Raw genomic sequence first — 21488 nt, forward strand, 5'->3', positions numbered from 1 at the left:
GGACAACTAGCAGGTTCCACCCCAGTGCTGGTAGTTCATTGGTTTGAATGGCAATGACCAAACATGGCTATCAATGTCCTTTTCAGGAAGTGCACTCAGTGTACAGAATTTTGGCTGGGATTTTGAATATTGGAAACATTGAGTTTGCAGCTATTTCTTCTCAACATCAGACTGATAAAAGTGAGGTGCCCAATGCTGAAGCCTTGGAAAATGGTAATTATTTGATGCTTTGCACTGTGAGTTGCCAAAGTGCATGTTTCTTTCGCTTTGGTAGTTTTTCAGGACTCTAAAATACAGTGTGCTGTTGATAGTCCTATTGGCTCTGGGGTTTTTCACTAACCAGTATTTCCTAGAGGCTATTTTATAGAACGTCAGGGTTTTTTTTCCATGAACTACAAATAGATGTTCTTCAGAAAAGAATTCTGTGGTGGGTAACTTTGGGCAGTGATTCTCAACAGTGGCTGCTTTGGAAAATCATACACAGATTTTTCAAAAAAATGCAGGAGGTCAGACCTCACTCAATTCACTGAATCAGCATCTGCAGGGGATAAAGCAGCCACCTATTTATTTTTAAAGTTCCACAGGTGATAATGGTGGCCCAAGGAATAAGAATTCTGAGTTAGAAAAAAAACAGATTTAAATAGATACCTTTTGTATTAAACCGCAGCACTTTTTCGTGGCCTTTAGTATACTAATGTGCTTTGTGACTCTCTAAGAGCAGACGGTAGTCTCCAGCAGTTCTCCAACTAATTTGACCACGACTACCTCCTTCCACATTTTTCCATCTAACACCTGTGAAAGGCTCTTACAAGTTTGGGAGGTACTGCTTCAGTCTAGGTGCTTTGGAGATTAAGGACGGGGCTTGTTTATCCCAGAATCTGAAGTGCTGGGGATACAGCCTGAACACGTAGCAGATGTAGAATAAATGCTGGCTGGCTGGATGAATGGATGGATGGATAGATGACTACATCTTCTCGTGTCTTCTTTACCCTCTGTTCTAGCTGCTTCTGTTCTCTGCATCAGCCCTGAAGAGCTCCAAGAGGCCCTCACTTCACACTGTGTGGTCACCCGGGGTGAGACCATCATCCGCGCCAACACCGTTGACAGGGCCGCAGACGTCCGAGATGCCATGTCCAAAGCCTTGTATGGGAGGCTCTTCAGCTGGATTGTAAATCGCATCAATACACTCCTGCAGCCAGACAAAAACATATGGCAAGTTCTCCCGGGGAGCAGAGGCCTTAGGGAGGGCTGTCACCGGCCCAGGTCTCTCATAGAGTTTGCAAAAGGAAGCATTTGGTCCTCTCTTGAGTTTCTTTTAGTGAAGCTCTCAGGCTATCTCCTTTAAGAGACACAGTGGGATCCAGGAGAGCCATAGCATTTATACCTGAAAGGCACACAATTGACGGAGCCATTATGTTGAAGAGAACAGGCTTGGCTGGGAGCTGGGCAAACTGGGTGTGCATCCAAGCTCCACAGCTTAATCAGTACTAGTTCTAAGTTACAGTTTCCTCATCTGTAAAATGAGGATAATGCCCTCCTCATGGTGGTGTTTTTAGAATCAACTGAGACAGTTCATGAAAAGTGTTAAAGCATAGTATCTCACATCATTACTACCACTTTTTCTTTGATAAGTAAGCATCAGCGTTTCTGGAGTGTGGAAGAATTAACAACATCAAATTCTAAAAAGTCTTCTACCAGCTAAGCTTTGTGGGTGGGCAAGTGGAAGAATGAACGAGCAGCAGCCCCAGCCCCTTCAAACAGAGTGGTTCCTCTTTAATCTCTCTATAGGTGGAGCTTCTGAGGAAGATGTGAAAGGATTCTACTGCCTTAAAAAAAGAATTTGGCAGTACTGTTGAGAGACTCAAGGAGCAAATGGTTTAAGACTTAGTTTCCCCCTCACAGGTGGCAGGATGCTGCTTTCCCTGAGTGGCTGCAAGTGTTGATAAAGACGTGGGCACATACCTTCTCACTGTCCTGAGATGGCTGTCTCCTCCCCTAAGAGGTTTTCTTCTCTCTCATGCAGCGCTGCTGACGGTGGTATGAATGTGGGGATCTTGGATATTTTTGGATTTGAGAACTTTCAGAGGAATTCATTCGAGCAGCTCTGCATAAACATCGCCAATGAGCAAATCCAGTACTATTTCAGTCAGCACGTTTTTGCTCTCGAGCAGGTAACAGTGAACTCTGAAGTCACGAACTCAATGGGGAAGGCGTCTGCAGGTTGCCCAGAGTTTGAAGCAGAAACCCTGTTAGTCAGGCTAACAGGTCAAAGACTCTTAAAAAAAAAAAATCACTGGTGAGGCCATCCTGTCAAAATAAATTGGCAGTCTAAGTTTAGTCTGAAAAAAAGAGGTCTCCATTTCTATGGAAAGGTACATTTCCTCACTTGAATGAAGCTGGTGACAAGCCAATTATTTAAATGTTGTTTCCAAACTGTTTCATGTGCATTGCCCAAAATGCTACATTCTCTTCTACTTTATTTAACTAAAAATATCTATGATCATGCCTGAAATAACACAGGATGATCTTGAATTCGAGATACAGGTGCTTGTTGTTCTTAACTCCAAAACTGGCCACCCTGTCCCCTGTCTCCTGCACACCAGGTCCCACAGGAAGTGGATGGATATTTTCAGGGAGTAGTAAGATCTGTTCTTGGTTTTTTCAAAATGAAAGTCTTTCACCGTAAGTTTAATGATAAATAAAACCAGGTGTGAAGCTAGTGGACCCAAAGTCTAGGGGCCCTTCTCCTCCACCCCAATCCATACCCCAACCCCAAGGCTCTCCATTATGAAGTAGTTGCAATAACTGAACATTCTGACCAAGCCCCTTGTTTTAATGCAGGAGTGAGGACACACAAACTGGACTGTAATGAAATAAACACAAAGACGTGGACTGAAAATACCAGTATTGGTTTTATCACTGGAACTGGATAAATCCATATTATACTCCTCTCCCTGCCCACCTTGTACAAAACTAGACCTACAAAACTAGACCTTGTTTCAGTCCAGGTCACTTCCATTTATTTTCTCAGGAAAACTGGAGGTTTTCTAGTTTTTTAGTCTGAGAGGATTCCTTTGCAGGAGATAGAAGTTTGCTTTCTTCCTGGTTTCAACTATACTTGTCACCAAAATAAAATTTTTCCAGCTTCCCTTTCTTTCTACACCAGTTTCTAAATTATGAGTTAACAAGTCGGTGTTTGGGAGAGAGAGAGCCATCTCTTCTGTTGCCTGCCCCAGGCCACCCTTAGGTCAGACTGAAACCCAAAGCTCCAACAGTATTCTATGCAGTAGAGTCCTTTACTATTCACATAAAGTCCTTTACTACTCACCCTGTTCAGAGTTGCCAGACACAGAAAGTGCATGCAGGCTGGTGGTCCCTAGGCCAGTTTTGGGCTGGAGAGAGTCACAATCCATTTCCTTCCAGATGGAATATCAGAATGAGGGTATTGACGCCATACCCGTGGAGTATGAGGACAATCGCCCACTCTTGGATATGTTCCTCCAGAAACCCCTGGGACTGCTTGCACTGTTGGATGAGGAAAGTCGGTTTCCCCAAGCAACTGACCAGACCCTGGTTGGTAGGTACTTTTTGGAAAAGGCTTATACGTGCAGAAGAGAACTTGGCTACTTGGCTCATGTCATCAAATGAGTGTGGTTTAAGGAATCTTTCCTGGGTACTTAGGCCACCCAGTGATTGTGAAAATACAGACCCTGCTTTTAATGAATTAAAATGTTCAGCAAATGTCCTGGTAGAATTTTGTGTCATCAAGCAAACTCGTCACCATCTGTCAAACCCTCCTCACTTTCCTGTTTCTGCAAATGGAAATACCTTTGCCCTGTGTCAATGTCATTTTACACCTTCTGCTCCCTTATTTCTTATAACCAGTACAGAATTCTACCCCACCCCCCCACACACCTTTTTCATGCCCTTCTCTCATGTCTCTACCTGGACCCCCATCCATCTCTAGTCCAAGTTTGTATAAAAGCCCCTTCTGGTCTCCTGGCTTCCAGGTCATATTATACCCCTCCTCCCAGCTCATTATTCTTCCTAAAGCCACCTTTTCATTTGGGTTACCATTATCTGTGGAGTGATGATAAAACACCTCCTCCCGGTGTTAAACGCCCTCTCTACTCTACCTGTGCTCCTCTTGACCTTCACCTCCTCCTCCTTGAATCTTCAATGTTGGACATGATCCTATCTCTCACTTATATTATGAGATCCTTGAGCCACAAGACCCCAGTCTTCGCATGCCTTTACTACTGAGCGCAGTTCCTCACACAGTGGACGCTCTGTCACAACAACAGCGGAATTGTTTATTGAGGGAGGAATGGGAAGTTTCAAGCCTTTTCCCAGGATGGAAAATTGATTTGTGGGAGAGATTCACTTCTAGGAGTTGAGGTTGTCACCCTCAGTGGCTTCCTTTTTATCTATAAAATTGTCACAAGTTGCCAAGAGGAGTATAAACCAGGGTTACTTGCCTTCTGTGGGATATCTTCGTAGTTCTAAAGCTCATTGGCTGGGCTTCTGGTGTAATCAGTGCCCATGCTAGGACTTCTCAGAGCAGAACGTGAGATCTTAGGGAGCAGCCTGACACTAAAGACAACATGAAACAACGAAGAGAGGACTTGATTGTAAATGCCCATGTTACTGGGGTTTGGGGGGCTCTTTCTCCATTATTGTTCATCCAAGAATAGTATCAGGCTACTCTGAAATTCCTTATTCTGGGTAATTGTGGTTCGAGGAGCACATTTTTGTCTGAAGGAGCGAACAGTTCCTGTTGTAACTTTTAAACATGAAAATCCACGCAGATAAATTTGAAGACAATCTCCGGTGCAGATACTTCTGGAGGCCCAAAGGGATGGAGCTGTGCTTTGGCATTCAGCACTATGCTGGGAAGGTGAGGCGAGTCAGTTATTAAACCTGAATTTGACAAGGGGTGAGTGTCTGTGTTACGCTGTTTGTGCCACTCCTGGAGTTGCTTGCCAGTTTCTTTCTCCTCTTAATTCTTCTTGAGAACCTAATCATAATTCCCAAGCTTTCTCAGTGGTGTTGCTCACAGAAAGCCGCCCCTGGCAAAGAAGCAGTTTCTCGTGGGGGTGGCCCACAGAGCTGCTATCTGCTTCTCACCTGAGGTTTGGCCTCAAAGTGACAGCTCTCCAGAGAGAAACGTATCACAGCTTTTGGAGTGCTTAGTGGTGAACGTTCACATTTAGAAGTTATTTGGAGATGTGTGAGTAACAGAGGAGAGTTAGTATCCCAGTTGGGCTCAATTTTTAGTATTTTAAATGTGTGTCTACAGGGCCCCAAAAATGTCTAGATGAAAATTCACTTTATCATACAGATGTTAAGCTTTTACAATATGAACTAAAATCTCCACTTTTCATACATTATGGCTCAATCTCAATTTCATGTTCCTGAAGCAGATTAGTGAGTGATTCAGGAAATTCTCTCCTCCCATAGCCAACAATTCATTGCTCAGGGTACTCTCGAAGGAGTCATTTGAATGATGGCCAGTTGATTCTGGCGGGGTCTGCTGAGGCCCCAGGCCCAGAACGTGGTAGGAGTTCAACAAAAGGCATTTTGGATTATTTTGTTGATTTGAGACCTATTGAAATGATTCTTTACATTCATATCACGCCGTTGAAATTAATTTTGCCTGACTGGACATTGGTTGAAAGGCAGTCTAATACAAGTGAAGGGGTTGTTTTTCTCCTCACATGGTATGAGATGATATCTGTTTTGGATCTTGCTTAGAAATTGCAATCCAGTTTTTGCTCTTAAAAGTTTTATTTCCCTTAGCCTTGAAGCCTGACTGCACATCCCACCCACCCTGGCCCCCACATCCCTGTTCTTCTCTTCTGCCTCCTGCTCCCATCCTCCTCCTCGCACCTCTCTTTCCATCTCTCTGTCCTTTTATACCTGTTCCATACCCACCCTCCTCTTCCCTCTTTCTTCTTCTCTTTTCTTGATTTTAAGGGGAAAAGGATCCTTTTCCTTTGGGGCTCTGTGTCCTTTCCTGAATTCCTTTGCCACTCAACACTTATTTCCCTGGAGCATTCCTTAAAATTTGTCTGACCTGGATCCCCTCCGTCCCGAGAACTGAGAACTGCTCAGAATCCCTGAGCCATCACTCAGGTGCCACTACTGCCTTGAGAAGCAGTGAGAGGACAGTAGGTGTGAGCATGGAGCTACACTGCCCGTGTTGGGGTTGCCTGCCCATCACGGGTGAAATGTGTGATCATGGGCACAGTATTCAGCGCCTCTCTCGGCCTCTGTTTGCCCACCAATAAAATGGAGACAGTAACAGTATTTTCTTCATAGGATGGATGCTTCATATTGTGAGTGCCCAATATAAGTATTTTGATCTGATATTTCAATATGACTCTCTTCTTCAAAGAACAGTTGAATGAGAAGTTAAGATTAACTGGCCTCTAAAAAATTACAATTTTCCTCCCTTATCTGGTGGTCTGAATTTAAAAGCATGCTGTGTCAAGATGAATTTTATACAGAGGTAGATTAACGACCGACCTCAGGCAGCATGCCAGTGTCACCAGTGATGGACAGTATTGACTAACTTGCGATTTGCTATTCACGTTGCAGGTATTATATGATGCTTCTGGGGTTCTTGAGAAAAACAGAGACACTCTCCCTGCTGATGTGGTTGTCATACTGAGAACATCAGAAAACCAGCTTCTTCAGCAACTCTTTTCAATCCCTTTGACCAAAACAGGTACTTGGCACCCCTCTGAGAGCCCTAGGCCTAATGTTTCTGCAAGTCCTCTGGAGTTTTCCCGTAGTATCTAAAACACTACAGAGGCTGCACTGCTCACGTTTTGAACTTTGAGCAGGGGTAAAGGGCTGTTCAGCTAAGTTCAAGAAAAGGAAAAATGACTATTTCTTTTGCATCTAATTGCACATCATCAATATATAAATGCATGTGTACACAGACACACTCACACACTTTCCATAACATCAGCTCTTAGACTTCTCATTTTCTCTGCCTGCTTTTTATTCTTCCACTTATAAAACCATATGTTATCATCAATTCATGCTAACACTCTAGAGTGGTCTTGATTTACTTAGAATTACTGGGAAGATTATTTCTATTTATGTATGGTTTCAAGTAAAGGGACTGGGGCCAAAATCATCCAATCAAGGGGTCCTCAGGAGTCAACTGTTCTAACTTCCCACCTAGCTTCACCCTACCACTCTCCTAAACCAACCTGAAACAGGTCTGTCGGTGGCCTATGTACATAGCCTTTGCCTACCTACAGTCCGCTTCTGTTTAGTTGCTCAGTCAGTCCTCATACCAGGAGCAGGAAACTAGGGCCGATAAATGGAACATCCTGGTCTTTGCTGTTTCACCAAATGGATTCTAATTGGGTCAAGCTCCTTTGGTTTATCTGGGATTCTGCTGCCTTTGACTGGGCAGCAGACCCCATCTTCCCATAGCTCTCCTCTCCAGGGCTTTCTGTTTTTCAGGTTGTGTCTGGAAACAGCTGCAGATATGCTTTTAAGAAAGGAGGCAAAGAAACCTCTTTATCATTGTGCATAATTTCTTCTTTTCTTTCCATGTCACTTGTGAAAACATTGACAGCATGTCTAGCATGGGGCCTTCGCATGTTAAAAGAGAGTGGTTGCCAGGTCTGAATTTTAGCCACATGCAAAGGAATGAAAAGCTTGGTTAAGAAAAAAGTCACAGTCTACAACCTTGGCTTCATCTTTATTTTGAAGCCAGGTTCTCAGCTTTTCTCAAACGTGTTCGTTTAAGCAAAGATAGTAGAGTGCCCATCAGAAGGCTGCCCTGCAGCTTCCTTTCCATACCTCCCTTGGGCATAGCCAGGATTTGATTCATTATCAACTTCTGGGAGTGTGGGCAGGTGTGGCAGGACTGGTGCTCCCTCATCAGACACTCAGGCATATGGACTCACTAGGTGAATCTGTACAGAGGCAAAGACATGACCATTATTAATAGGATACTTCTCTTTGAAATAAAATCTATCCAAATAGCTTCTTAGCTAGCATTTATACTCTCCCATAAATATGAGTGACGACTTGTCAGATCTGTTCACAACTTTCGAATTTCTAATTTTTCAACCTTTGGCAAAATGAAAACAAGTTTGCAGTCTGGGCCACTAGGTGGCGCTATGCAAGAAGTCAGCTCTGCAGCCAGCCTCCTGTTGCCCTTGATCACCTAAAAGCCAGGAGGAACAGGAACAAAGAGATAGACTCTGCTCCTTATTTTTTGTTTTCTGCAAAAGAATTTTCCTCATGCCTTGTAACGCTTTCTGAATCTTGCCTTGAAACTGTACTCCACACCACCTGGAAGAAACAAAAATGAAAAATAAGACTAGAGCAAACGTGTTTTCCTGACAATCTCCCTGGTATTCCTGATTTGTATATTATGCAGAATAATTTCTTTTGAAATCCTTAGCTTCCTTTTCTTCACATTTTGAGTTTAATTAAGAAGCCACGAGTCTACATCAAAACTAATAAGCTTGATTCTGTTTTCTTTTTCTGAACTTACTCATGTGAAAATGCCTTCGATCAACAGACATTTATAGAACAGCTGCTAATAATAAGGCACTGTATAGGCAGCAAAGGGCAATATAGAGGTAAAAATAGTATGGCTTTGCCTAAAAGCAACTGGAACTTTCTTTTACCTTCCTGTTCTATCTGGAATTGAACACTAATTTATCTCCTTATGATGCTATTTGCCCTCAAACCTCAGTTCTAAAGAGATTGTGCATCCTGTGTTGAAGGTCAGAATATTAATTAAACTTCTAAATTTTAAAACCTCCCTACTCTATATTTTTTGGTTTTATTATATTACAGCCTTTGAAAGTGGGAACACCTTCCTGGACAGAAATAGGCTGTATTGTTTTGGTGAAAATGCAAAGACTTGTATATTCCTTATGAAGGGAAACGTGGCTTTCCAGCTCAGCATTCTGCATGGAAGCAAGGTCCTACACATCCTGGCATTTTGGAAAAGAATATGCTAATATTTTCAGTGCATGAGAAACCATTTTCTTGGTTGTTTTAATTTTTATTTATCTTGTCTCAAACCCTTAAATTCTTAAATGGGGCAGTAGTTCAGTGAGCATAGATATCAGGGATGGTTATTTTACAAACTTTTTTTAGGGGGTGAACTGCAGAAAAGAAGGAAAAAGATCAAAGTTGGGAAACTTTGGAGGCTGTTAACCCCAAACTTAAAAAAGAGGTCTAACAAAAGACCTAAATAGACATTTCTCCAGTGAAGACATCCAGATGGCCAAAAGGCACATGAAAACATGCTCAACATCACTAATTATCAGAGAAATGCAAATCAAAACTACAATGAGGTACCCCATCATACCATCAGAATGACCATCATTCAGAAGTCCACAAATGATAAATGCTAGAGGGAGTGTGGAAAAAAGGGAACCCTCCTATACTATTGGTGGGAAAGTAGTTTGGTGCAGCCATTATGGAAAACAGTATGGAGATTCTTCAAAAAAGCGGAAGTAAACTTACCATATGATTGATCCAGCAATCCTACTTCTGGGTATATATCTGGAGGGAACTCTAATTTGAAAAGGTACATACACCCCAGTGTTCATAGCAGCACTGTTTACAATAACCAAGACATAGAAGCAACCTAAATATCCATTGACAAATGAATAAATAAAGACTATAATACAACAGAATACTACTCAGCCATAAAAAGAATGAAATAATGCCATTTGCAGCAAGATGGGTGGACCTAGAGATTATCACACTAAGTACAGTAAGCCAGACAGAGAAAGACAAATATTACATGGTATCACTTATATGTGGAATCTAAGAAATGACACAAATGAACTTATTTACAAAACAGAAACAGACTCATGGACATAGAAAACAAACTTAATGATACCAAAGGGGAATTAGGGAGAGGAATAAATTGAGAATTTGAGATTAGCAGATAGAAATCTACTAGAGTAGACAAGTTTCTACTGTATAGCACAGGGAACTATATTCAATATCTTGTAATAACCTGTAATGAAAAAGAATATGAAATATATATATATGTATAACTGAAGAATCACTATGCTGTACACCAGAAACTAACACAACATTGTAAATCAACTGTACTTCAGTTAAAAAAAAAGAAGAGGTCCAGTGTTGGGCTTCTCAGTTTCAAGAGGGAAGACCTCTATGGGATGTTGGTAATGCTCTGGCTGCTGGTCTTGGTGGTAGTTACATGGATATTTACTTTATAGTATTCATTATGCTGTATGTTTATATTTTGTACACTGTAAGTGCAGCCTATTTCACAATAATATTTTCCCCCCAAAAGAAAGAGAAGCTATCTTAAAATGCAAAGAAAAACTCTAATTTTTTTGTCTAAGTTTTCCTGTCCAGTGAAGTTGAAGTGTCCTGGCAGCCAGACTGCTGCTGTCCTTTGCTTTCAGACACAGGCATCAGAGAGCCTCCGGCTGACATTCCTTGAAACAGCCAGCCTCCTCTTTGGACCCCTGGACAGATGACAGTCCCTTCATTAGTGGATATCAAACAGAAGTATTGGTCCTTGGTTTAATCTCTTATCAGAGTTGAGAGGATTAACCTCTGGGTGTGTTTGTATAAAACCAGAGAGAGTAATCCAATTGGCATTTTCTTATTTCCTGTACCCACCTTCTTGTTCACTTTGGACACCCCCAAACACTGAAAAAGTTATAAAACATGGAGCATGAGATCACGAGGCCCAGGGTTGTCAGCTTCTCCCAGGTTCCTGCAGCTCCCTTGCCAGCAGCTGTTTCTGCTGACGTGCAGCTGCCCCTGGCAGTGGAGATGCCTCTGCCTGAAAGGCATGCTCTCCTTCCTAGATGCTGAGTGAACATCCAGTAAACGAGGCAGCTGCAGGCAGTGTGGATTCTCTCCATTTCCCTCTTTGCTTTTGCCACCACTCTTTGGTCCACAGATGGGCCACTTCAGACGTGATGAAATTTTCTTTGTAATCCTTCCTGTTGATAAGAAATTCCCTGAAGACTTTATATGTGAAAATTTGATGTGGCAGCAACACTGCTTTCTAACCCTTCAGCTGGGACTTTTCAAACTGAATGATCGAGGTAGAAAAACATTAAAAGGAAGGATATTATAACAAGGCTCTGTGGCATATTCTCCTGTTTGGGGAATGCTCCTCTTGCTACGAGTAAACTAGAGAAAAGTTCAAAAGGCTCAGGGGAGAAAAGAAAGGAGGGGGTTTCAAAAGGAACTTGAAAAAAATCCATTTCTGTCTTTGAATCATGAATTCTGACTTCCAAATAGTAGTTTGGGGTTTTAAAGGAGTTAGGAACTTGGGAGAAACTAGGAAAAACAAGAGTAGTGCAGAGGGGATATTCTTTGAGCCCAAAGTCTGGTTTTGCTTCAGAATCTGGAACTGAGTTTTCTCTCCATTGCCTTCTTCTGTCCAAGGACATTCGGGTTTCTCCCTTGGAATTTGGTTTGCAGTAAAAGTCAGTAGTAAAGTCTCTACCTTGACTTCCATTTGCTACCCTTTTTATTTGGATGGGGAGGGAGCAGGATGAGCTTCTTTTCTTTTTACTTTTAATTTTATTTTAATAGGAGACTAGAGAAAATTTAACATAGTAAGGCATTCTAAGCCAGGTCTACAGCACTGGAAAGGAGAGGGAGGTGGAAAAGGGATGAGTAAGTAAATAAGATGGGGAGCAAAGGACTCAGGGCAGAGAGAGGGAAGCAGGTTGGAAAAACGATGGTAAGTCCCTGACACTGATCTGAAATGCTGTGGGTGGTCAGGGATGGCTCCTGGAAGAACAGCTTGTGGGTGAGAAAGGAAAACTTGAGCAGGGATATTAAAGACTAACTAGAGAGAACCAAGGAGCCCCCAAGGAGTCTGTGTGGCTCTGAGTGTGAACAGATATTCAGCGAATACTTTTTCATTCTACATTTAGATCTGCATCCATTCTGAGTTAATTTTTGTGTAAGGTGTGAGGTTGAGATTTATTTTTTAAAACGAGTATGTCCAGTTCTAAAATAATTTATTGAAATGACTACCCTTTCTCCATTGATTGCTTTTACATTTGTCAAAAACCTATTGGTCCTATTTCTGTGGATCTGTTTCATTGGTTTGCATGTCAGACTCGTCACTGATTCCACAGTCTTGACTCTTACAGCTTCAGAGTTAATCTTAAAAGCAGGTAGTGTGATTCCTCCAACTTTATTCTTCTTTTTCAAAATTGTTTTGGCTATTCCAGTTCCTTTGACTTTCCATGTAAATTTTTAAAAGTAGCTTGTCTATATCTATTAGAAAATCCTGTTGAGATTGTGATTATAGGTGCATGAAATCTATAGATAAATTTGGGAAGAATTGACATCTTTACTATGTTGAATCTTTCAATCCATGAACACAGAATGTCTGCTTATTTGGATCTTCTTTGATTTCTTGAATCAGTATTTTGTTTTCAGCATATAGAGCCTGTACATGTTTTGTTAGATTTATACCTAAGTATTTCAATTTGGAGAACTAGTATAATTTTGTTGTTGTTTTTTCTCTCTTCAACTGTTTAATGCTCATGTATAGAAGTACCTGGGATTTTTGTAGATTGACCTCATCTCCTACAACCTTGCTAAACTCAGTTATTAATTCTAAGAGTTTTGTTTGATTTTGTTTTTGTAGATGCCTTGGAATTTTCTACATAGACAGTCATATTGTCTGTAAATAAGCAGCCTTTTATCTTTCTTCCCTATCTTATACCTTTTATTTCTTTTTCTTGCCATATATGACCGGCTATGACTTTCAGTAGAGAGTTGTATAGAAGTGGTGAGAGGAGACATCTTGCTTGGTTCCAGATCTTGAGGGAAAGCATGCAGTTTTTCACCATTATGATGTTAGCTGTAGGTTTTAGGAAGGTGCCCTTTAACTTTCTATTCCTTCCATCTGGAACATTTTTCCCCAAGACATACCCATGGCTAGTTTTTTCACTTTCTTCAGGTCTTTTCTCAAAATCTATTTTTCCCAGCTACCCTAATAAAAATGCCAGCCAACTCAATATTTATAAACCTATTTCCTATTTTATATTTTCCCTTAGCACTTATCACTACCTTACATACTACATACACTTCGCTTATTTATTTTCTATTTTCCTCCACTATAATGTAAGTCCCAAGCTGGCAGGGATTTTTGTCTGGTTTGTCCATTACTGTATCCACAAAATCTTGAATAATACCTGGCATATACTAGCCATTCTCTGTGTATTTGCTGAATAAATAAATAGATGGTGGAACCAAATCTACCCATCCACCTGCATCTGTTCCCATTTTGTTTTCCTTTTAATCCAAATGACTGAACTGTCCCTGCTCTTACTAGAAGCCAGCTCTCCACTTGTCCTCTACCTTACTTCCCCTGTCACCTTCACAAGAACTTTTATACTGCAAGTATTCCTCCTCTCTTTTGTATCATCTATTTATTCCTCTTTGTTAATCATTCTCATTAATATAATATCTTCCGTCTTCTTGACCCCTTGTTACGGGTTGATGGGTAGAATTATGCCTCCCCCCCACCGAAAGATATGTTGAAGTCCTAACGCCCCAGTACCTCAGAATGTGACTTTATTTGAAAATAGGGTCTTTACAGAGGCAATCAAGGTAAAATGAGATCATCAAGGTGGGCCCTAAACCAATATGACTGGTGTCCTTATGAAAAAGGAAAATTTGGGCAGAGATACAGAGAGAACGTCATGTGAAGATGAAGTCAGAGAGCAGGGTGGTGTGTCTACAGCAGCTCTCAGCTGAGTCTCCTCACTAGACGAGTTTCTGCTCTTGCCTCATTAAGCCTGACAGCTGAACTGCCGTCTTTCTAAAGATGTAAATCTGATCATGTCACTTCCCTGCTTAAAGCCTCCAGTGGCTCCTCATCACACCTAGACTAAAATCCAAACACCTTTCTTCGTCTAATACTCTTATGTGAGTTGTCCCTGCCTGCCTCTGTCCCCATCTCCTTGGACTCCACCCCTCACTCTCTGCCTTCATTCTATTCCTCAGATATTCATAGCCTTTTCCTGACTTGGCACCAGCAGCTCACTCTGCCTGGAACATTCCCCAGATCTTTACACATCTATCCTTGTGATTTAGAAATTGAGCTCAAATAATACTTCACCAAAGAGGCCTTCTCTGTCCACCCAATGGAAAACAGCCCCATGCTTCCCCACTCTCTCATGTCACCCTATTTCCCTGTCTCCTTCGGGAGCTGACATTAGCCTATCCATCTCTACTCCACAACCCATGCCCCATGCCTAGGACACAGGAGTCCTAACAAATTGTTAAGTCAGTAACTCCTGCAAGGGAGAAACTAAGGCTAAAATCCAATCTTCACTCCTAATCTGTATTAGTTTCCTAGGACTGACAAAGCAAGGCACCACAAACAAAAAGTGACTTAAACAAAAGATATTTATTGTCTCATCGTTTCGGAGGCTGGAAGTCCAGGAACAAGATGTTGGCAGGTTTGGTTTCTTCTGAGGTCTCTCTGCTTGGCTTACAGTTGGCTGCTGTCCCAGTGACCTCACGTGGTCCCCCCTTGGTCTGTGCGTATATTGTCTGTGTCCTAATCTCCGCTTCTTACAGGACCAGTCATACTGGATCGGGGCCTACCTCTGTGACTTCATTTTACCTTCCTCGCATTCAAAAGTTCCTAGCTCCAAATTCAGCCACATTCTGAGAGACTAGGAGTTAGGACTCTAACAAATGAACGTGGTGGGGAAGGGGTGACAGTTCAGCCCATCACAGATCACTAATTGCTGAGGGAGCTGCTCAATAGGAACCTCCTTCCCAGTGGGGCGTGTGGGGCCACCGCCTTGCCCCTACAGCCCAGGGACAGCCAGTGAGCAGCCAGAGAGCGTGCAGCCTCGTCCAGAGACAGAGAGCTCTACCCTCTCCCATTCCTTCCTCCTTCCTCCCGCACCAAAGGAGCTAGCCCGGAGCAGAGGTGTGGGGGAGACGCCTCCTGTGAGCCAGCCTGGAGGGAAAGGGGCAGTGGGGAAAAGAGCTTTGAATTGAGATACTATTAAAAGTTAACAATAAATAAGAATGAATCTTCAAAACCAGAAGTAATCTTTAATAACAAAAAATACCTGAAAATCTGTGAAACAGGACTTAAGTATAGTTAAGGGAACTACCATCCTCATGGGAAGGTGAGGGTTCAGCATGAGTGGGGAGGTCACAGGAAAAAGTGAAACTGCTTCTTTCTTATTTAACCTCAGTGAACTGAGATGCCTCAGGACCCTGATTTCATCCTCAGGGCACAGCAGAGAACCACAGAGCTTTTTGCAGGTGTGACCCTGGTAGGCTGGCAGATTCATCACTAGCAGGGGATTCCTCCCTGCACCAGCCTGGAATGAATGAGAGTTATTGTCTTGTCTCTGAAACAGGGCAGATGACACTAAAGTTCACTTGTGAATAATGGAACTAGCAAATGTTAATTGCATTGGCTCCTCGTCTCCAGCAGCCTACACTCAGAGCTGTACTTTGGTTTACCCAGCGGTGCATTTCTGCCTCATGCCATTATCTTGTCTACTTGGGAAGACCATAAGCTACATGGGTGCAAAGACGGTGTCTTCTGTTTCACTGATAAACAGAACATACAGTCAGGACTGTTCACAGTACTTCACCACTCCACGCCATTACCCATGCTGATTCTGCTTTCTGGGATTAATTCTGTCCCTCTACCCTCATCAGCACATCTTTGATCCCTGCACCTCCCCTGCCTCCTAATCCTTTTTTTTTCCCTCTGAAACTCAGCCCCAGCTAGCATCACCTCCTCCAGGAGGGTGTTGGTCTGGGTTGAGTGAAATCCCTGGGGCCTCAGGAATGTCATTTCCATGAGGACAGGATCTTGTCCATTTAGTTGGTGTCTCTTTCCAGCTCCCAGAGAGGCACCTGGCACGTGGGAGGTGCTCAGGACGGTCTGTCTGTCCAGGCAGAGAGTGAAGTGTGTGAACAGAATTTCCTGGTGGTCCTGAGAGCAATTGAAGCACATCAGAAATGTGGGTCATCCTGTGATTTATGGTGGTGGCTGGGAGCCCACCAGCATCAGAAATTTATTTTAAGAAGTTGTGAAATTCAGAAAGAGCTCCATTTAGAACTCCCTACTCTATGAGTCTGGAGGGACGAGTGTGAAGCCCTTAGGACTCGGGGCCAGGGAAGTGCAGCTACAATTGCAGTTATATCCAGCATCTGAAATTGATTGCCAGCCCCCTTCCCTGGTGGAGTGGGCAGGGTGGGGCTTCCCCAGAAACAGGCAGCACACACATGCTTATAGTACAGACTGTACTTTGCTTGGAAACAGGAGATCCACGTACCCACTCAGAAACGTGGCCGCCCTGGGGACTCTGGGTGCGTGTGTGGCCACTCCCTTAAATTACTGCCACAGCGGGCAAGGAGGACCAGTCAGGAGGACTCTGCTGCCTCTGTGAGGTTCTGTGGGGAACATCATCCCCTTCTGCCCTTCAACAGGTTGGAGAAGAGGGCAGAGGGTCCTGGCAACAGCTGGACAGGAGAAACTTCACACCTTCCTGCCTCTCTTTGTTAATGCTTTTCAGCCCTTGCCTCAAAGAATCTTTGATTTTTTTTTGTTAGGCTTGTTGAGGACAAAATGTGCATGTGGTGTGGTTGTAGGGGTAAGAGAGTATCTCTTGGAATTCTCATTTTGCTTTTTTTCCCTCCTATTCCTGAGTGCCTCTAGGTTTTGAATTTGTATTCTCCATGTGCTATTTTTTTGTTTATTTGTTTGTTTTGTTTTGTTGCTCATATGTAAGCAGCTTAAATGTTTCTTTCCTTTTAAAAAGTTTATCTGCAGTTTTTTCTACCCCATCAGCTATGGTGGAATAAAGAGCTGTGGACTATAAGCCAGGAGACAGGCTGGGATGCTGAGACTGACCTGGGTTGGTACTTTGCATCCAGCAGATTTAATTCAGTTCTCTAAACCACCTTCCTATATTCAAAGTGAGGGCTTTGCATGAAGAATAACCTCTCAATTAGAAGGAAGCTTAAGGTCAAACAGACCAACCTCTAGTAATCTTTGGGCCAAACTTTGTCTGGAGTTAGTGGTTTGAAAACCTTCACTGGGTTCTCTTTTGTTCTTCGGTCTATTGCACCATGCTGTCCAGTGTGATAGAAAATGTTCCGTTAGCCACATTTTAACAAGTAAGAGGAAACAAGTTGTCCTATTCCATTTGGGCTGCTATAACAAAATAGCACAGACTGGATAGCTGATAGACAACAGAAATGTATGTCTCACAGTTCTGGAGGCTGGGAAGTCCAAGCCCAGGACTACAGCAGATTTGGTGGCTGGTGAGAACCCACTTCCTGATTTTTCCACAGCCATTTTTCCACTGTGTCCTCATATGGACAAGGAAGCTCTCTGGGGCCTCTTTAATAAGGGCACTAATCCCACTGATGAGGGCTCTGCCTTCATGAATCACCTGATTAATTCCCAAAGGCCCTACCTTCAGGTATCATCACATTGGGGGTTAGGATTTAGCATCAGAATTTGGGGGGGTGGGGGACACAAACATTTAGTAGCACAGATGAAATTAATTTTAATATATCTTTACTCAACATGTCAAAAATATTATCATTCAACATGTAATCAGTATAAAAATTATTGAGATATCTTTTTGTTTTTTTACTAAGTCTTTGAAATCTGTTGTGTATCTTACCACACATCTCGATTTACATCTCGATTCGGACTAGCTACAGCTCGTGTGTTCAGGAGCTGCCATGTTGAGTAACGTGGCTGCGGAGTCGCCACCCAGGCTGCGGGGTGCCTTGTCCCTGCTCCCAGAGGGACACGCAGGGATACCAGAGAGCCTTCTTGCTGGCTTTCCGAAGAAAATAAGTTCTTGTCTCTTCATGCAACAGTATCTTACTGCGTCTGACTTGACCTTAGCCTGTTTCCCAGTGTGGGGGAGCAGTCACCGTTCTGGGTTTGCAGAGTTCCAGCATAAACTGTTTAACAGTTCCTGTGACTCTCTTTACAGAGGTAGAAAGGTCTCATATTATCAGTATCAGGAGCAATGTTTGCCCAAGTGTGTTTCATGAAACTCTAGGTTTGTGGGATATGATGAGATGTGGGGTGAATAAGAGCTTTCCGTGGGCAAAAAGTGTAGGAATACTGAGTCTGAAAATACAGTAAGTGTGTTTACTGCAGAAATACCAAGAGATGGCTCTCGTGTACAGGGCTTCTGAAACCAGCAAGGTGCATTTTTTTGTGAAAAGCATCCATGGCGTCAAGAGTCAAAGGGGACCCACTGAGGCGATGCTGTTCAGATCATCTCCCTGAATCTTTCTTTTTCAGGGCAACCTTCCACTGTAAGTCTTAAATCCATTTCCAAAAGTTCCTCATGCTTTCCTAGCTCTAGAGATCCTGTTGCTGCTATGTCCTTGAAAAACAAAAACTAAAGTAACCTTCACTGATGAGTCGTAAAAATGGCTCTAATATTGGGAAAGTTAGTATCTGTTGTGAATCAGATACACTTGCTTTCCTCAACAGATTTTAATACTTCTTTCGTAGCTCCTAAATGTGATAGTGAATATACATTTTATTTTTAAGTGGCAGTACAGTTTAGGGCCACTTTATTTCTTTAATGATCTTGTCAAATACAGAAAATATGGCAGCTTTGAATTTTCAAATGGTCAGAAATGCAAGGAAAACAAATTCTGCTTTTTTCACCAGCATCCTTCTCATTCATAGAGAATAAATATGTTCCCATTTAAGATGAAAGGTTCTTTGCATTTATTTCATAGCTCATATTGGAGGGAAAGTCTCAAGCTCATTTACAGTTTATTAATTCATCCCACTATAAAATCTCTTTATAATGGGGCTTTCAGGGCATCTCCCCTTCCCCCCACCTTACTAAAAGATAACTCCAGGCACTTCAAGTGAATTAGAAACAAAGCCTTCATAATTAGAACCTCTCTACTTAGAAATGGATCACAACTTACCACTTTTTTTTCCCCCAGGAATTTGGGTCATGTTAATAAAAACTGTATTTTTCTCTTTAGAACATAAGACTAGCTTCTAACAGTCTGGTCCATATGTTAGAAGCACATAAAAGTTAATCATTTTGCTCTGGTGCCAGCGTGTTGTGTATGAAGAGAAGCTGTAAACCACAGCTGCGTGGAGTAACACTTGTGAACTTTACTGGTTTGCACATGTGAGATGTCAGTAAACTAAATAAAATGTCATTTAACTTTACTCAAATTGGAAGTAGGAGAGGAGTGCTGAGATTTTATAAAGGTTTGCGTTGAGGAGAGTGGTTCCATTCTTTATAGGATATCACAGGGAGAGGTCAAGGTACCCAGAAACCAAATCAGCTATTTTCCAGATGATCAGGGTGGGCTTAGCCAGAATAGTGATTGCAGGATAATTAGTGGGAATCGTTGTGCGGTTGACCTAGTTCCGTGTGTAAATGACTGAACAATCCAGACATCATCTAAAATCAGTCGGGTTCAGTCAGTTTAGCCAGGCGGCAGTCCCATCGGTTACTCAGTGGTCTACCTTGAATATGGTCAGAAACCCTGAAACAACCACAAAATCTTATTAGGCCATCCTAGTTGATGGGTTGTCTCAGCATCACTGCTCAGTGCTCTGCACGGCAGATATGGCCCATACACATGTATACTCTTTGCTGCCATTTCCCTTCTTGGTGAACTGGGGACATGGCTCGCAGTGTTGTCATATTAAATACTCCTTTTCACACACTTAGCACAATATCTAGTACATTGTAAATATTCATTAATGTTAGTATTTAAGTATTGCTACCTGTTTTCTGATCTGGAGCAGATGGACAAATATAGGGCAAAATAAGTGGATTTCTATAGGTATTTCCTTATTGTTGATGGATTTTTAAAAAGACAGTAGGTAATATTATACAATACTGTAAGTTCTTTCTTTCTTTCTTTCTTTTTTCCTTTCTTTCTTTCTCTTTCCTCTTTCATGACTTCTATGTTTTAAAAATAGTACCTTAAGAAGATAAACAGAAAAGAATAAAATAAACCCTCAAACCTTAAATCCTCAGTTTATTTATTTTCTTTTCTAGTCATCAAACCCAACATTTAATGAGGCTCTAGGCAAGAGAAAATTGGATATTCTGCAAAACTCTGATCAACCAAAAACTCTAATTAATAACATTTTGTAAATCTCAAAATACATGCTAAAGAGATGGTCACTGAGCTGAGTCAAGTGATTTAGCTTAATCTAAAACTCCTTAGCTGACTAGGACCTCTAGGGGTTCCATGTGGGTCTAATCAAATTCCCTATACCAGCACCATCTGCATCTCCACTCGCCACTGAAACTCTGTTAACTATAAATTTAACAGAAACACTTTATTCCCAAAGCTCAATAAACATTCATCCAGCCTTCTGGATGATGAAACCCAGACACTAAAAAGGCAAGTAACTTATTCAAGGCCTCCTAATAAGTGACAGAACTCAGACAAACCCCAGGTGGTTTGACCCTAGAACTCAATCTTAACCACTTTACCTTTGCAATCCAGGCCTCAAATAGCTTGAGCAAAGATTCCAAAATACGAAGGGATGGCCAGAAACCAGAAAAAAGTTCAGGGTATTTGGAGGGAAGTGAGGTGTGCTGGGGTCTGCCTAGAGGGCCATTGAATATCATGGTAAATAAAATTTAAGGCTACATACTTTATTCATTCGCTCATTCATTCACATATATTTATTGAGTGATTACTGTGTGCTAGGTAAATTGTGCTAAGCACTACAAGTACAGAGTGGTAAGCAGAACTGACTTGGTACTTACCCTAGCGGAGCTTAGACTCCAGTGAAGAGACAGTGTTAATGATGGGTATAATTCATGGGGAGCTTTCAGTGTCATACCAGGAACATCTTTGGCTTTGATGAGACATTCTCTAGAAACATTTAAATCATAAGTCTGTTTCATTCAGGCTTATTACTCACCCATGGTTCTACACCAACTCTGTAAAATGGTTCACAGTCAATTGCTATTTCTTTGGAATAATGAGCCACAGTGATTTTGGATGACCGAAAGAAGAATCTGTGATACTGAAGTTTGCCAGGACATGGTAGGTATGATCCATCTATAAAAATCAAGGGTAGAAATCATCTAAAATATTGTTCTGGTGCACTGGAGCATCTTCACTAAACTTTTTTCTAGCATCTACTACATGTAGGGCACTTTATAAGTCTTGTAGCAGGTGCAGAAGAAATATTTTTTGAACGACTGAGAATAGAAATGCTTATTACCTGGCTTCAGAGACCTTGTAACCTGTATAAGGAATCAAACCATTTCTAAAGATAAATACCAATATAAGTAAAATGACTTAAAAGGACTGCACTGACTTAAAAGGACTCAGACACAAGTGCACTGACTGGCTGCAGCCTCTAGAATTAGCACAGAGTTGTGATGCTTGTAGAGTTCCTTCAACAGAGAAATCTTTTTTTGTTGGCCTTTATTCTCAATAGATTCTATTCT

At 41.9% G+C, this 21488-nt stretch overlaps 1 protein-coding gene across 1 annotated transcript in view; it reads left to right on the forward strand.

Annotated features, from left to right (window-relative positions):
• Positions 1-21488, forward strand: part of MYO3B (myosin IIIB) — a 346577-nt gene that overhangs the window by 165405 nt on the left and 159684 nt on the right. The window contains exons 17-22 of the mRNA XM_064484895.1: positions 87-213; positions 1002-1212; positions 2024-2171; positions 3424-3577; positions 4809-4897; positions 6601-6730. Of these exons, the coding sequence (XP_064340965.1) occupies positions 87-213; positions 1002-1212; positions 2024-2171; positions 3424-3577; positions 4809-4897; positions 6601-6730 (859 nt within the window). The remainder of the gene's footprint in view (positions 1-86; positions 214-1001; positions 1213-2023; positions 2172-3423; positions 3578-4808; positions 4898-6600; positions 6731-21488) is intronic.

This window comes from Camelus dromedarius, chromosome 4 (genome assembly GCF_036321535.1).
Source record: "Camelus dromedarius isolate mCamDro1 chromosome 4, mCamDro1.pat, whole genome shotgun sequence".
NCBI classification, from domain to species: Eukaryota; Metazoa; Chordata; class Mammalia; order Artiodactyla; family Camelidae; genus Camelus; species Camelus dromedarius.